We start from the raw sequence: 17,552 nt of genomic DNA on the forward strand, positions 1-17,552 counted from the left end.
ATTTTTCTTGGGAAGAGCACTCCCCTCCATGAGAAATCAGCCTGGGTGAAAGCAATAGCCCCATCCACAGGAATACCTCTCACCCCACCTTGTGGAGCCTAAGACCTGCTGAGTACCACTGGAAGTTCTTTTAGTGATTAAGCCTAACAGACAGCCTGCAGGTAGAAATGGAACTCTGGGAGGTTTAAGACTTTAGCAGACCCTCCCCTGGGCCCAGTGCTGGAAAAACCAGCTTTGATGTGCAGCCTGGTACTTTCTGCATGAACCCAGGTCCATCAGAGGGAGCCACAAGTTGTGGATTGCTGATAGCTTCAAACAGGTTGTTCAGGGGAAGTCATAGGCAGCATCTGATATATTCCTGTACCAGGGCCTTTGCAGATGTACTGAATACATCAAAAGAAACACAGAGATGCATCCAAAATGGGAAGATAAAGAAACAAGTCCCAAATGAAAGAACAAGAGAATTCTTCAGAAGAAGAACTAAATGAAGTAAAGGCAAACAATTTACACAGAGTTCAAGGTAATAATTATAAGGATGCTCAACAGCATAAAAAGAGACATAGAAATATGAAAAGGACAAGTCAGAAATAAAAAAATTCACTATCTGAAATAAATAATATACTGGAAGGAAAAAACAGATGGTTAGATGACTTAGAGGATCAAATAAGCAATCTGGAAGACAAGATAGAAGAAAACACCTAATCAGAGCAGGAAAAAGAAAAAAATAATTTAAAAAATTGAGGATAGTTTACAGGACCTATGGGACAACATGAAGTATGACATATTTGCATTACAGAAATACCAGAAGGAAAAGAGAGAGCAAGGGATCAATAGCTTATATGAAGACTGAAAACTTCACTATTCTGGTGAAGAAAGAAGACACATAAGTCCAGGAAGTGCAGAGAGTTCCAAATAAGTTGGAGTCAAAGAGGTCTACACCAAGACAAATCATAATTAAAATGGCAAAGTTTAAAGAAAAAAAGAAAATCTTAAAAGCCACAAGTAAAAAGCAGTTATTTATATACAAGAGATCATTTTTAAGACTGTCAGCTGATTTCTTCACAGAAAGATTTCAGTCTATAAAGCATTGGCATAAAATAGTCAAAGTGATGAAAAGAAAAGGCCTACAACCAAGGCTACATTAACCATCAAGACTAGCATTTAAAATTGAAGAAGATATAAAGAGCTTTACAGGGAAGAAAAAGCTACAGGAGTTTGTTACCACCAAACCAATGTTGCAACATATGTTAAAGGGATTTATGAAGAAGAATAAGAAGACAGAGAAAAGTAGTTAAAAAGTAAAATGGCAATAAATATATATTTATCAGTAATTACTTTATACGTAAATGGCTTAAATGCTCCAACCAAAAGACATAGGGTAGCTAAATGGTTAAGAAAATAAGATGTACAAATATACTGTCTTCAAAAGACGCACATCAGATAAAAAAGTACTCACAGATTAAAAGTAGAGGGGCAGAAAAAAATATTTCATGAGAATGGAAAGGAAAAAAGCCAAGAGAGCAAAAATTATATCCAAAAAAATAGACTTTAACACTAAGGCTCTTGTAGGAGACAGAAGGACACCACATAATGATAGAAGAAACAATCCAACAAAAGAATATAACCCTAGTAAATATTTACACATCCAACATAGGAGCATCTAAATATGTAAAGCAAATTTTGATGGGAGAGACTGACAGAAATACAGTCTTAGTAGGGAATTTTAAGACCCCATTGACTTCAATGACTCAATCCTTCAGACAGAAAATCAACAAGGAGAGAGCGGCTTTACATGACACTCTAGATCAAATAGACTTAAGAGATATCTCAGAGCATTTCACCCCAAAGCAGCAGAATAAGCATTATTTTTAAGTGTTCATGGAACATTTTCTAGGATAAACTACCTGTTAGGACACAAAACAAGTCTCAATAAATTTAAGAAGATTGAAAGTATATCAAGCATCCTCTCTGACCTTAATGCTATAAAAAAGAAATCAACCACAATCAGAAAACTGGAAGATACCCAAAGACATGAAAACTAAATAACATGCACAAATAACCCAAGGACATGGACAAAAGGGTAGGATTGACTGTGGCAGTGGAGTGGGAGTGGGTGGGAAAGAGCAGAGCAATGAGGGAAAATTGGGACAACTGTAAAAGAACAACAAATAAAATAACAAAAATATGAGTTGATTAACAATGATATCAAGGAAGAAATCAAAAGATACCTTGAAATAAATGAAAACGATAACAGAACAACCCAAAATCTGTGGGACATAGTGAAAGAAGTCCAAAAATGAAAATTTATAGTATTATGGGCCTATCTTAAGAAATATGAAAAAGCTGAAATAAGCAATATAACTTAACAATAAAAGAACTTGAAAAAGAACAAAAAACAAAGCCCAAAATGAGCAGAAGGAAGGAAATAATAAAGATCAGAGTTGCAATAAACAAAATAGAGTATAAATCAATACAAAATATCAATAAAACCAAGAGCCAGTTCTTTGAAAAGATAAAAAAGATTAAGAAACTTTTAACCAGGTTCATCAAGTAAAAAAGAGAGGAGACCCAAATAAATAAAACCAGAAATGAAAGATAAGTAACAACTGACATAAAAGAAATACAAAGGATGGCAAGAAAGTATTACAAACAAATATATGCCAGTAAATTAAACAATGGAGTGAAATGGATAAAATTTTAGAAACAGATAGTCTTCTAAAACTAAATCTGAAAAAATCAGAGAATCTGAATGGACAGATTACAGCTAATGAAATTGAAGCAATAATAAAAAACTCTCAACAAACAAAAGCCCTGGCCCAGATTACATCACAGTTAAATTTTACAAAACATCTGAGAAAAACAAACACCTCTTGTTCCCAAACTATTCCAAAAAATTTGAGAGGAGGAAAGATATCCAAACTCATTATACAAAACCAGCATTATCCTATTCCCAAACTAGATAAAGACACAAAAAAGAAAATTATATGCCAGTATCCTTGGTAAACACAGATGTTAAAATCCTCAAAAAAATATTAGCAAACTAAATACAGTAGTACATCAAAAAGGTCATACTGCATGATCAAGTGGGCTTTATTCCAGGGCTACATGTTTGTTCCAATATTCACAATTCAGTAAACATAATATACCACATAAAAAATTAAGATAAAAACCACATGATTATATCAGTAGATGTAGAAATATCATTTGATAAAAACCAGGACCTGTTTATGATACAAACTTTTAGCAAAGTGGGAATAAACATAATAAAGGCTATATATTACAAACCCACTGCCGGCATCATACTAAATGGGCAAAAACTAAAAGCATTCTTCAGAGATGTACACTCAGAAAAGAAAAATAAATAAATAAAGGGCATCCAAATTAGAAAGGAAGAAGTAAAACTGTCATTATTTGCAGATGACACATTACTGTACACAGACAACCCTAAGGATTCCACTTAGACACTACTAGAATTGATAAATGAATTCAATGAAGTAGTAGAATACAAAATCAATATCCATAAATAAATTGCCTTTTTATATGACAATAATAAACTATCAGAAAGGGAGAGTAAGAAAACAATCCCATTCACAATTGCTTCAAAAAATAAAAATAAAACATGTAGGAATATTTTTAACCAAGAATGTAAAATACCTGTAATTGGAAAATTATAAGACACTGATGAAATAAATTGAAGAAGATGCAAATAAGAGAAATCATATACCATGCTCATGTATAAGAATAATTAACATAAAATAAAGTACCTAGGAGTAAACTTAACCAAAGAGATAAAAGACCTGTACTCTGAAAATTACATAACATTGAAGAAAGAAATTAAGGAAGACACAAATAAATGGAAGCAAATACCACGTTCTTGGATGGGAAGAATCAACATCATCAAAATGGCCATACTACCCAAAGCAATTTACAGATTCAAAGCAATCCCTATTAAAATACCAATGACATATTTCACAGACCTAGAACAAATACTCCATAAATTCATATGCAACCAAATAAGAACCTGAATAGCAAAAGCAATCTTGAGACAGAAGAACACAGCAGGAGGAATCACAACACCAGATATAAAACAATACTACAAAGCCACTGTAATCAAAACAGTCTGGTACTGGCATAAGAACAGACATATAGATCAGTGGAACAGAATAGAGAGCCCAGAAATAAACCCAGGCCTCTATGGTCAACTAATATTTGATAAAGGAGGAAGGAACATAAAATGGAGTGAGAAGAGCCTCTTTAACAAATGGTGCTGGAAGAACTGGATAGGGACCTGCAAAAAAATGAAACTAGACCACCAACTTACACCACACATGAGAATAAACTCAAGATGGATCAAAGACTTAAATGTAAGCCGTGACACCATAAAAGTCCTAGAGGAAAACATAGGCAAGAAAATATCAGATATCTCATGTAACAATGTCTTCATGGATACATCTCCTAAAGCAAGAGAAATAAAGGAAAAAATAATTAAATGGGATTACATCAAACTAAAGAGTTTCTGCTCAGCAAAAGAAAACATCAGCAAGATGAAAAGGAAACCAACCATATGGGAAAACATATTTGCCAATGACATCACAGACAGGGGACTGATTTCCAAAATATATAAAGAGCTTATACGACTCAACATCAAGAAAACAAACAACCCAATTAAAAAATGGGCAAAGGACCTGAACAAACACTTCTCCGAAGAGGACATACAGAAGGTCCATAGACGCATGAAAAAATGCTCAACATCATTAGCCATCAGGGAGATGCAAATAAAAACAACAATGAGAGACCACTTTACACCAGTCAGAATGGCCATCATCAACAAATCAACAAGCAACAAGTGCTGGCGAGGATGTGGAGAAACGGGAACCCTACTGCACTGTTGGTGGGAATGCAGACTGGCGCAGCCACTATGGAGAACAGTATGGAATTACCTCAAAAGATTAAAAATGGAACTGCCTTTTGAACCAGCGACTCCACTACTAGGATTATACCTGAAGAATCTTGAAACACCAATTCAAAAGAACTTATGCACCCCTATGTTCATAGCAGCACTGTTTACAATAGCTAAGTGCTGGAAACAACCTAAGTGCCCATCTGTAGATGAGTGGATCAAAAAACTGTGGTACATTTACACAATGGAATACTAAGTAGCAGAAAGAAAGAAGGAACTCCTGCCATTTGCAACAACATGGATGGAACTAGAAAGAATTATGCTTAGTGAAATAAGCCAGGCAAAGAAAGAAAAATACCATATGATATCACCTAATACAGGAAACTAAAGAACAACACAAACAAAGGAACTAAATAGAACAAAGAGCAGCAGTCAATGGGGGGAGGGGAGAGGGAGAGAAGGGGGATAAGTAAGGGAAGGGTTTAGTCAAAGAACCCGTATAAATGACTCATGGACAATGGGGAGGGATATGATTGCGGGAAAGGGGGTGGGTTGGGTGGGGGAGAGAAATTGGGGGGAAAGGGGACAACTGTAATTGAAAAACCAAAAATAAAAAAAAAAAGAAAAAATAAGATTAGCTGTAGAGAAAAACTTGACGTGATAGAAGAAAACTAAGGGCAGTTTTTAAATCATCACGCCTATTTAAGTCTAAAACAGCTGAAAAATCAAATTCCACAGGAATTATGTTAAAAATTGTTCCCCTGTGTTATCTAAAATTACTGGAAAATGTTTAAGAAATAAATGAAAACTGGAAGTTGTAGAACAAAAAAAAAAGAATAATTAACATAATTAAAATGTCCATAGTACCCAAAGCAATCTATAGATTAAACATAATCCCTATCAAGATATTAATGATGTATTTCACAGAACTAGAAAAGATATTCCAAAAATTTATATGGAACTACAAAAGACATTGATTAGCAATAGAGAGCTTGAAAGAGAAGAACAAAATTGAAGGGATCATGCTACTAATATCAAACTATACTATAAGGCTATAGTAATCAAAACAGCATGGTACTGGCATAAAAACAGACACATAGATGTTTGGAACAGAATAGAGAGCACAGAAATATACCCACACCTTTAGATTGATTAATATTTGACAGAGAAGGTAAGCATATACAATGGGCTAATGATAGTTTTCAATAAATGGCATCAGGAAAATTGTACATATATGTGCAGAAAAATTAAACTAGACCACCTTCTTATACCACACACAAATAAATTCAAAATGGGTTAAAGACTTAAGGGTTAGACTTAAAAACCACAAAAATTGGAAGAAAACAAGGGAGTGAAATATTGGACATTTTTCATAGCAATATTTTTTCTGATATATCTCCTCAAGCAAGGGAAATAAAATAAAAATATAAACAAAGAGGACTATATCAAACTAAAGAGTTGTTGCATAGCAAAGGAAACCATCGACAACATATAGAGAAAATGCACTGAATGGGAGAACATATTCACTGATACATCTGATCATGGTTTAATATCCAAAATTTATAAAGTACTTATAAAACTCAACACTAGAAAAATAAATGATCCAATTAAAAATGAGCAAAGGAATTGAATAGATACTTCTCCAAAAAGAACATACAGATGGTCATTAGACATATAAAAAGATGCTCCATGTCACTCATCTTCAAAGAAATGAAAATTAAACCACAATGAGATATCACCTCACACCTGTCAAAATAGCTATCATTAAAAATCAACAATCACAAAAGGCTGGTGAGGATGTGGAGTAAAGGGAACCCTTTTGCATTGTAGGTGGGAATGCAGATTGATGCAGCCAGTTGAAAGCAGTAAGTTACCTCAAAAAAAAAAAAAAATGAAAATGGAACTGCCTTATGACCCAGTGATTTCAATTATGGGAATATAACCAAAGAAACCTGAAACAGTAATTTGAAAGAATATATGCACCCCTATATTCATTGCAGTGTTATTTACAATAGCCAAGATTTAAAAGCAGCCCAAGTGTCTATCAGTAGATGAGTGGATAAAACTACAGTATTCCCTCACTTATCATGGGTATTATGTTCTAGACCCCCCTGCTATAGGTGAAAATCTGTGAAGTAGGAACCTTACATTTATTTCAGATTCTATATATATTTTAAGGCTTTATAAACCCTTCCCACACACTTAAAAACCATTCCCAGTCCCTTATTAACCTTTCCCACTCCCTTATTAACCTTTTCCACACTTTTATAAACACTACTTATGTTCTTAAATATATTCTACACACTTAAACTTACATAACTTTAACAATATACATATACAGTACTGCAAAATCCCGTAATATAGTGAAAAATCCAAGGTAAATAATTAAATATATTTTTTAAAATCCTGTGATACAGTGAGGCTGTGATAAGTGAACCGCGATATAGAGAGGGACTAATGTACTATGGTATATTGCACAATGGAACACTACTCTACTGTAAAGATAAGAACACTTTACCCTTTGGGACAGCATGGAAGGACCTGGATAACATTATACTAAGTCAAATAATCTAGTCAGGGAAAAACAAATACCATGTGATTTTACTCATATGCGAAATCTAATAAACAAACTGAACTAACAAGCAAAATGGAGGTAGACTTATGACTAGAGAGCAGACTGACAATTCTTGGGGATTTGGGGGGTGGAGGGATGCAGCAAAAAGAAAAAAGTACTCATGGAAATGGACAATAGTGTAATGATTGCAGGGGGAGAGGTTGGGTGAGGTGATAAAGGGTATAAGGGAGATAAATGGTAATGAAAAAAATACAATAAAAATAAACTTTTCAAAAGTTTTGATTGGTTGATGGATTTATTTATTGGTTGTAAGAAGAGAGACTTGTTGGTTTTCATCTGGCAATAAGTCATGAGCTATGAGTGAAAATGAGATACCTGCTTCCATGTTTTGATAATGGCAGGACTCATTAATAGAAATCAATCCAGCATGACACTTAAAAAAAAAGAAATCATTTGATATAACTATAGGTATTAATTTTTTAAAGAATTTTAAGGTATATGGGCTAGTAAACTACCTTGTTTAACTTTACTTATAAGGATAATGAAAGAGTGCCACTCAGAAATTTGGAATTTAAAAATGATTAATAAAATGTTTTGCACCATGTTTACTCATTTTCTGCTGTGATAGGACATCAATCAATATAATGTCACCCTGTCTCATTGATACTACTTACTCTGTGCTCAAATTAAACATATGTGCACAACTTGGGCAGAAAAACAAAGTTCCCTTGCATAGACCTGACAAGTTCAAAACTAGCTCATGGAAGCCCTCTTCCTTCATGGATTGTTCTGGAAGTACTGTGTTTCATCCTAGTTTTCAGCATTCCCATAGCAGCACCGAAGGCAGGTACATTGTAATGTGCAATCATAAATTGCTTCAAGACTTAAGGCAACATTTTCAACTAAAAAAGGAAAATAAAATATGTTTCATGAAAATAATCTTTACAAAATATATAAAACTCTCCATATGGGTGAGGTAGAGACATGAATGTTGAGGTCATAGCCCAGCAATGTTATCCAATCCTAGGAGGATGGCTTTTGGGACACCCACAGAAGCATCTATTTATTATAGGTGTTTTCTGAGTGTAGTAGATTTGTGATTTGCACCTTGACATATATTACCATGCAGTTATATATTTAAAAAAATTAAGACGTAAGTATGATAGTTTTATTTACACAATGCATACTTTGTTAGGCAAGTTACAAAGTCTATTCAGCATATAACATTAAGTAATAGTTTTAAATGCCATTAAAATATTATGCTTTGAAAGTAACTTTGGAATTCAGAATATGTACTTTAGATGTCTTATCATACAGAACTTCTCCTGTAGTTTTACTATCATTCAGTATCAATGCTCTACAAGTTTAATGTGTGGCTTTCTACCTGAATGAAGCTCCAATAATAAGGTGTGTGTGTTATGTGTGTTCAAGTGTGTGTATACTTCTTTGGATTCTAGGTATGAATAAAATCTTAAATAATTTGGAATTAGACATTTTCAACTGGCTAATCTATGCAAGTAAGCACATACATAGATATTATTTTATAAAAAATTAAGTCTCTACTTTGTTATTTTGTATCATAGGCTATGTTTTTGATGTGCATGGATATAATAGCAGGCACTGTTCTAGAGAATGTCAAATTTTTTAGAAAATATGGACATGCAGATTGGGTTTGGTTTAAGAAAAATAGATTGAAACTGACTTGGCAAAGTAATGGTTTATTTTTTGTTATGCCATTTAAAGCACACTCTTTTTATTCCTAGAGAGGATTAAAATAATATTAATCACATTTTTTCTGTTAAGTCCTATCTACTTTATTTTCTCTGATCCTTTTCTTGATCATATGGTATTGAATTCACACAGTTACTGCGGCCATTTTAGTTATTGCAAGAAAACTTTAGTTAGAACATTTTTTCTAAATTTCTGAAGTTTTAGCTTAGTTTAATTGATAAGCAAATAAACAAAACAGGTCTAGTTAATGGGCTTGATCTTTCTGCCTGCTCTCTTCAGAACAGTGTTAGGACTTTATTAAGCAATTCAGTGAAATCATCTGTGTGAGACCCAGCTGAGAACTTTCACTTATTGGCCTACAGGTTTCAGAAGCTGTCATTAGCACTATTGTTATTACTGATGTGATTTGGAGTAAAAAAATTACCTTTCTATGGCGCAGATAAAAAAAAAAAAGAGAGAGAGATAAAAATTTCCCCTTTTGTGTATTTATATCATAACTTTATCCTGAACACACCATAGCTTGTTTTGATGAATTATATTTAATATATTTGCAATCATTGTAGTCATGTATATGATCTATCTTCCTTTATTATTTCTAAACATTAGAAACATGCCACTTACTGTTAAAAATGTCACTAGTTATAGTTATAAATTTTCCTAACAAAGTATCAGAGCAAATTCTTTTTTCCTGTAAAATAGAAAATAAAAGTAGAAAAGTACAAAAATTACATAAACATAACTATAAGCAAACACTATGTAGTCACCTACACACTGAGTATTGTTACCAGTATCTTAGAAGCTCCTCTCGCTTCCCTCTCCTTTCTCCCTAAATGCATAAGACTGCTTGCATTTTGTAATTATCTCCATGCTTTTCTTAATAGTTTTTTAAAACATATTTATGCACTAAATGATATAATTTAGTTTGATGATGCATTTAACAAAATGTCTATGGCTCCTATGATTCAGTGAGAATCAGTGGTGGTTACACATGACCATCATGAAAAACTTGGAGGCAGAGACTTGCCTTGACATTCTTCTCTGCCACCTGCTTACTGGGTAACTGCGTAGAAAAAAAACCTATAGTCCCCCTAAGTGTCACCATATGTGTAAGGTCAACACCCCCAACACCCAGAAATTCTTCAGGACATTAATTTGATGTTCTAGCATTTAACTCAACTCTGACATTATCTACTTGGAAATACTGTCAAATCCCATAGGTTAAGGGCTCAGTCCTATAAGTGCTTTGACCTCATTTTGGATGCCAATAGCATATATTTGTAGTAGTCCTCACGTCTCCCGCTGTTCGACCTAACTAGAAACCAAGGGTTCCCATGACCCCTCCTTGGGTTCAATTAATTTTTTAGAGCAACTCACAGAACTCAGGGAAACACTTATGTTTATCAGTGTTTAAAGGATATTGATGAACAACCAAATAGAGATATATATTTGAGGTCTGTATGGGCCTCAAGTGCTAGAGTGTCAATCCCTATGGTGTTGAGGTGCATCAGACTCCTGGTGTTCTTAAGCTGAAACTCTCTCAACCCTGTAGTATTGAAATTGTTATGGAAGCTTACTCACCTAGGCATGATAAATTATTAACTCCACTTCTAGCCTCTCTCCTATTTCTGGAGACACACTGAGGGCATGGGTCTTAAAGCTCCAAGTATCTAATCATGGCTTGGTCTTTTTGGTGATCAGCCCCCACCTAGGAGTTCACCCAAAGTCTCCTGGTTAGAAAAAAAAATGATGTTCTTTACAACTTGGGAATTTACAAGGATTTCAGGAGGCTTGACTCAAGGATGGGGTCAAAGATCAAATATTTGAACAAGAGATGTTTCTAGTGCTCTTACTGTTGCCATCAGTTTTTAGCTAGAAAGGTGGAGCAAATGGAATTAGACATTGAGCTTTATGAGCTGGGAAACAGGAGCCTGTTTACTTCACCAGGAAGCTATAGCTTTTCACACTCCAGAGGACCACAGCATTGTGTTTCACCAAGGAGATTAACACTCCTCCCTTCTGCCTCTCTCTCTCACCCATCCCATGATGTACTCACCCTGTTCATTCATGTGCTCTCTCACCTGGGAGCATGCAACCTTGTGGGTCTAGAAGCTACCAGGGTCCATAGTAGACGGTGTTGCCTCCAAAAGGACTAAGCTCTCTATCTATACATCTCTCTCTCTCTCTCTCCCAGAAACCTGCACTTTCCCCATGCACTTGCACATCTTCTTTCCATAGCCATGTGGCCGTAGCAGCCATGCAGCACATGGCCATGAGAACTCCACCTGTATGCTCCTTGAAAGAGCCTGAATGTTGCACACAACAATGCACTGCAGCAGGAAACTCATGCTAAGCTAGCCAAATCCTGGACTGGACAGTGTTTTTATATAGAGGAGAAACTATGGACACTGGCTTTTGTGTTGGCCCTACTGAAGACAAGATTGAGCCTTATCCATGGTGAGATGGATGGAGATGGGACATTGGGAAGTCAGGAAGGTAACCCCTAAATTTTACATGATCAATAAAGTTCACCACTGAACCACATACTCCATGTGGGTCTCAAAAATTATTTTCCTCTAGACACCACAAGAAATTGTTTTCCACTGATAATACTACTACTTAGGAATTTAGAAGCTCTGTGCCAGGTAGTAGGGGTATATATATAATTTCTATTATCGCAAAGTAACCTTATTTCACTGATACCTGGTATCTTCAGTAAAATATATACATTATAAAAGAGTTTTGTAAATATCAAATGAGGTGTTGGGGGATAACCTCAGTGTCAGCCATCTTTCAGTTGTGTTCGCAGCCGCCGTCGCTCTCTAACGCCAGCGCCTCCTTCAGCTCACAGAGCTCCAGCCGAAGGAAAAGGGGGGTAACTAAAGAGATCTCTCTACCATGGCTCGTACAAAGCAGACTGCCCGCAAATCCACCGGTGGTAAAGCACCGAGGAAGCAACTGGCTACCAAAGCCGCTCGCAAGAGTGCGCCCTCTACTGGACGGGTGAAGAAACCTCATCGTTACAGGCCTGGTACTGTGGCACTCCGTGAAATTAGACGTTATCAGAAGTCCACTGAACTTCTGATTCGCAAACTTCCCTTCCAGCGTCTGGTGCGAGAAATTGCTCAGGACTTCAAAACAGATCTGCGCTTCCAGAGTGCAGCTATTGGTGCTTTGCAGGAGGCAAGTGAAGCCTATCTGATTGGCCTTTTTGAAGACACCAACCTGTGTGCTATCCATGCCAAACGTGTAACAATTATGCCAAAAGACATCCAGCTAGCACGCCGCATACGTGGAGAACGTGCTTAAGAGTCCACTATGATGGGAAACATTTCATTCTTTAAAAAAAAAAAAAAAATTCTTTTCTTCCTGTTATTGGTAGTTCTGAACGTTAGATATTTTTTTTCCATGGGGTCAAAAGGTACCTAAGTATATGATTGCAAGTGGAAAATAGGGGACAGAAATCAGGTATTGGCAGTTTTTCCATTTTCAGTTCTGTGTGAATTTTTTTAATATAAATGCAGGGACATAAAGCATTAATGCAAGTAAAGATGTTTCAGTGAACAAGTTTCAGCAGTTCAACTTTATAACAATATAAATAAACCTGTTAAATTTTTCTGGAAAAAAAATATCAAATGAGACAGTATGAGGAAGCAATTTGTAAACCACCAGGCATGATAAAGATATGTGCAGTGATCAGTGATAGAATGTAGGAGTGTCATTGGCCAACAAGTGTAAATCCAGAGATGAATAAATAGGATGATTGACATCAGGAGTGAAAAAAAATAATGTGAACATACATGCTGCTAAGTTTCAATATCTGAAAATCATCATGATAGAAAGCCTGCCTGATGTTGCTTTAGATTTCAGAACCATGAGCAGAAGCCCAAATTTTCTAAGCAGTTGATTGGAGATCAAGGCAAGATTTCAGAATTTTGAACAATTACAACTGCTCAAAAAAGTGGGGTGAGATTTAGTGTCAGTTGGATCTGGATTTATATCTTATCCCTAGCCTTTGCTAGCTGTACCCACTTGGGCAGAACCTGAGTAGGTACACCTCTAACTGTATGTACCTAGTTTGCTAATTAGGGGTAAGTGCATCTGTATAGATTGCGGAATGAACTAGATATTATATGCAAAGCCCTTAGGACATTGTCTGCCATGACATTTATATTAAGATTTAATGAATGAGTTCTCCAGGCTGCAAAGCACTCAAAATGGCCTGAAATTATCACTAGTTCCAGAAAGCTTGTATGAGCAAACTACATTGGTCTTGTTCACAATTATATCCCCAGCATCTAGCAGGTTCAACTTAGTATTTTTATAATACATATTTAAAGGAATGTCTGCACTGAGTTTAGCTTAAAATTGATTATTTTTGTGTGATTTATTACTTCTTTAAATATCATTGATTTTGGGATTTGCTGGGCCTGACTGGTAAGGTAGAAAACAAACTCCAAAGAAATAGCTTCATCAACTAAATACACCATTGTTTCTTAAAACATAGCTGCAAAACTTCACCACTACCTTTACTGTGAACTTCAGACTTAAGGGCACTTGAGGTTCTCAAGTTGTGCTTTATCAGATTACCTCTCAAAATGCACTGTAGTGCACTGAAACACTCAGTCGAGCTTTTGGAAATCCCTATGCCAGGTCATATCCTAGATCAATTAAATCAACATCTCTGAGCAAGGGACTCAGGCATCCAGGTTTTTAGACTCCACAGGTGATTTCAATGTGCATTCAAAGTTGCAAACCAGAAACTCAGGATTTACTATATGCCAGAGCCTGTTCCAGGTGTTGGGCAAGCAGCCACAAACCATCTTGCTTAAAAAGCTGTCAATTCCCTTAAATGTTATATCACTGGTATGTGCTACAGGTGTTGTCTATTACTGTACACCCACGGCCATCCAGGAACTGCAAGATGTGAAGTGGTTGTTCACAGAGGTAGGTAGTAGAGATGGACCTGACTAAAATACAATTTAAACAACTTTGTTAAACAAATATATATTACTATTATATATTTTGACTGGAGTCTCCTACAAAATCATCCAACTGCTGAATACTCACCATCCAAAGGTCACAGAGGCAGTCACCTACATAAACTTATTTGAGGGGTGTTGGGAAAAGTCTCTTTGATCTCAGCATTTCTTCATCTATTCCTAAGTAACATATCATCCCAATACTCAGTGGCTTAAACCAACAACGACGCTTATTTCCTTTACCCAATCTGAAATTTGGGAAAGACTCATGATGACAGCTCATCTCTATTCTCCCTGGATTCAGTTAGGATGCACAAAGGAACTAGCTGGCTGTGGATGCTGGCTGTTAGCTGGCACTTCAGCTCTGTTCATAGCTGAAACATCCACACATGGCCTTCTGTGGCTGCTGAACTTCCTTATAGCAGGGTGGCTTGTCCAAGGGACACATGTTCCAAGAGGGAGAGCCATGTTGTCTTGACTTTTCTAACCTAACCTCTAAAGTCATGCAGGTTACATCTGTGTTTTATTAAGTAAACATGAGTCACTAAGGTAGGCTACATTCAAGAGGAGAAGCATTAGACTTTGCCTTTTGATGGGAGACATGTCAAAAAATGAAAAAATGCTTAAAAACCACTGTACTGACCTGTTCACAGTTGGCTACCTGCTTTGGAGTGCTTTGTTCTCATGCCCACAGGATTATGCATTCACCAAAACTTCTTAATCTTCCTGACCAAATGGCTCATATCTGTAAAAAGATGAGCTAAGAATTTAGAGGATTCTAATTTGAGACAAATGAGTGACGTATGTGGTTTTCTTTGACAAACAAAAGTACTCATGTAGAAATTACATATCCTACGTTGGTATTATCAGGTTTACATCCTTACACCTTGGCTTCCATGCTCCATGGCGAACATTTTCATTGTATTCTCTAAGGACAACAGAATTTCCATTTTTATAGGTATTTCACACAAAGGTGGATATCTTGACGGAAGTAAATGAACTTCTAGATAACTTAGACTGATTTCCTTAAGAGCCAGTGTTAAATTTTACCAAAGACTCAAGGGCTATGTAGGTAATGGTCATTTCTTTATCTTGTTTTACAGTCATGGAAGCTCAAATAAATTGTGTACATTTGTAAGAGATCAGCTGTGTTTGATATTTACTGAATATTATATTGTCAAAAATATATAAATATGTATATGTAGAGGTATGCATATAAGTATGCAAGTGCATAGTATAATTACTGGGTCAAATATCTTTTGAAATAAGGGATTTAGTTAAGTTATTAAGTAAATGAATAAACAAAATCATAAACAAAAAACAAATAAATAGCAAATATTCACCAGAAAAAGAAATACTTTTCACAAATGGAGGCTTAGAGGGGGACAGAGTGATGGGTAAATTGATATAATTTAAATGAGCCTGTGTCTGCTTGGCTTTCCCTAAGGATGCTAGACTGAGTGTGTAAAAAGTTTTGATACTTTTCAGTGTGATTCACTGGATTTTGAATGTCACTGCTCTAATCACTGGGTAGTGGGGGAACGGGCAGTGAGTTTCTTGTAAGGAGAAGTTGTGTTGCTTGGATGTCAGAAAGATCTGAGTTCAAGTTCCACTCTTACCATTTCCCAGCTCCCTAACCTAGAACGGGTTAACTTGAATCTCTTCTCAGTTTTCAACAGAACAGGAATAACATAAAATTAGTAAAATGTAAGGATCAAGTCGGATAATGTTTGTATCCTCTAGTCAGTAGGGAACACAGGGCATCACTTCTTTCCAGACAATATCAGCATCTTGAATACAAGTTTGTTCTCAAAAACTCTCTGTTGCTTGAATGGCTGAAAGAATAATAACAATATGCAAATTAAATCATATTAGCATTCCCAGAAAGTGAATATTTTATATACTTTACCCAATTGGAAAACATATTTGCATATATATATGAGATGAGGTGTGTCCAGAAAGTATTCAGCCATGTGATATGAAAAATAGAGACATTTATTGAAGAAGATATAAGGTACAAGAAACGTTGTACATAGGAAAATGATGCCTCAGTCCCCATCAAAGTAGGCACCTTGGGACCTCACACAACTCTCCCAATAGCCATCAGCTGCCTTGTTGTATTTTTCTGAATCTCATCAATGGTCTGAAATCTTTTCCCTTTCAAAGGGGATTTTAGTTTTGGGAAAAGTCAGAAGTTGCAGGGTGCCAAATCTGGGCTATAGGGGGACTGAGTTGTTTGTTTGGGTGATTTGATGTTTCACCAAAAACATCTGCACAAGACATGATGTGTGAGTGGGCACCTTGTCTTGACAAAGCGGCCAATCATCAGCTGCCCATAGCTGTGGCCTTCTGAATCATCTGAATAGTTCCCACAGAGGAATGTTTGAGCTTAACAGAAAATTTGATGCAGATTCATTTCTCTACTCACTCAGTCATTTTAGATGTGATGGCCACACAGTACACATACTCACTCAATGATATCTACTGCCTCCACTGACTAGTACAGTGAAGCCATCATTGTTCACACATGAGCATTCCAGTCCACTTCCCTTGGCTTCCAGATTACATGGTTGTCATGCAAACCATTCTCATTATATTAACAATGGTTAGACTTTTTCCAGACAGACCTCATATATAGTGTTTCTATTTGAACCATATTCCAAGTTCTGATGATTATCTTTGTTTAAGACTTCTTTTAACACGATATATCCAAAATGTGTTTACTGGGATAGTTTCCCACTCATCTGGATTCAGGGTGCTTTTAGTGCTGCTTTCTTCTGAAGGAGCATCCTTCTGTATGCCTTGCTTTTCCTCTTGGAGGCTGATGGAGGACAGTGGAACCACCAGAACACAGAACTATCATTTGTGCATGGCTAAAGATGGTGGTGATTTTATAGTATACTGGGCATTTCACATTCATGAAGTAAGAATTGGGGCCCTGCACCAGGCACTTCTTCTTGTGTTTCATCTTCTCTTCTGGAGAACGATGAAAGATGTCCTTAGGAGAGGCATGTTGTTGAGGGGAGGTCATCATTGCTAGCAAGCTACCATTGTTTCAATTGTGTTCTAAAGGATAATAACCTTTATCACTCAACAGAGGCAGCAAAACAACTTTGTTTTCCACATAATTCTTCTAAATTAGGGTTATAATTTAATAAGACAATAAGGATAAAAAAATCAATACATGTAAAATGGCTACAATCCCAGAACTGCTCTAGTCAGTTCACCTTCCTTCAGAAAGAAATGCTTTTTTAGGTAATTCAAGTAAATTGTGTACATATGGGTATGCTTCTTTCTTTGAAGAAAAAATATGAGAAGACACCAAGTGTCAGTATAAAGCATTTTCCCTTCTAAAGACCAAAGGTTC

At 36.0% G+C, this 17,552-nt stretch overlaps 1 protein-coding gene and 1 pseudogene across 1 annotated transcript; one reads left to right on the forward strand and one right to left on the reverse strand.

Annotated features, from left to right (window-relative positions):
• Window positions 1-11,990: 11,990 nt before the first annotated feature.
• Window positions 11,991-12,535, forward strand: LOC150006590 (histone H3.3A-like). Its single transcript, XM_090280367.1, has one exon. It carries the CDS (start codon window positions 12,102-12,104, stop codon window positions 12,510-12,512), a length of 411 nt encoding a protein of 136 aa, XP_090136493.1. The 5' UTR covers window positions 11,991-12,101; the 3' UTR covers window positions 12,513-12,535.
• Window positions 12,536-16,946: 4,411 nt separating this feature from the next.
• LOC150006591 (small ribosomal subunit protein eS27-like pseudogene) lies at window positions 16,947-17,105 on the reverse strand (annotated as a pseudogene).
• Window positions 17,106-17,552: the final 447 nt, after the last annotated feature.

The sequence above is a fragment of the Furipterus horrens genome, unplaced genomic scaffold (assembly GCF_987537825.1).
Source record: "Furipterus horrens unplaced genomic scaffold, mFurHor1.1.pri manual_scaffold_6, whole genome shotgun sequence".
NCBI lineage: Eukaryota > Metazoa > Chordata > Mammalia > Chiroptera > Furipteridae > Furipterus > Furipterus horrens.

What these genes read in the sequence shown, in the direction of transcription:
- LOC150006590 (XM_090280367.1), top strand. Translation starts at nt 12,102, where the DNA reads ATGGCTCGTACAAAGCAGACTGCCCGCAAATCCACCGGTGGTAAAGCA.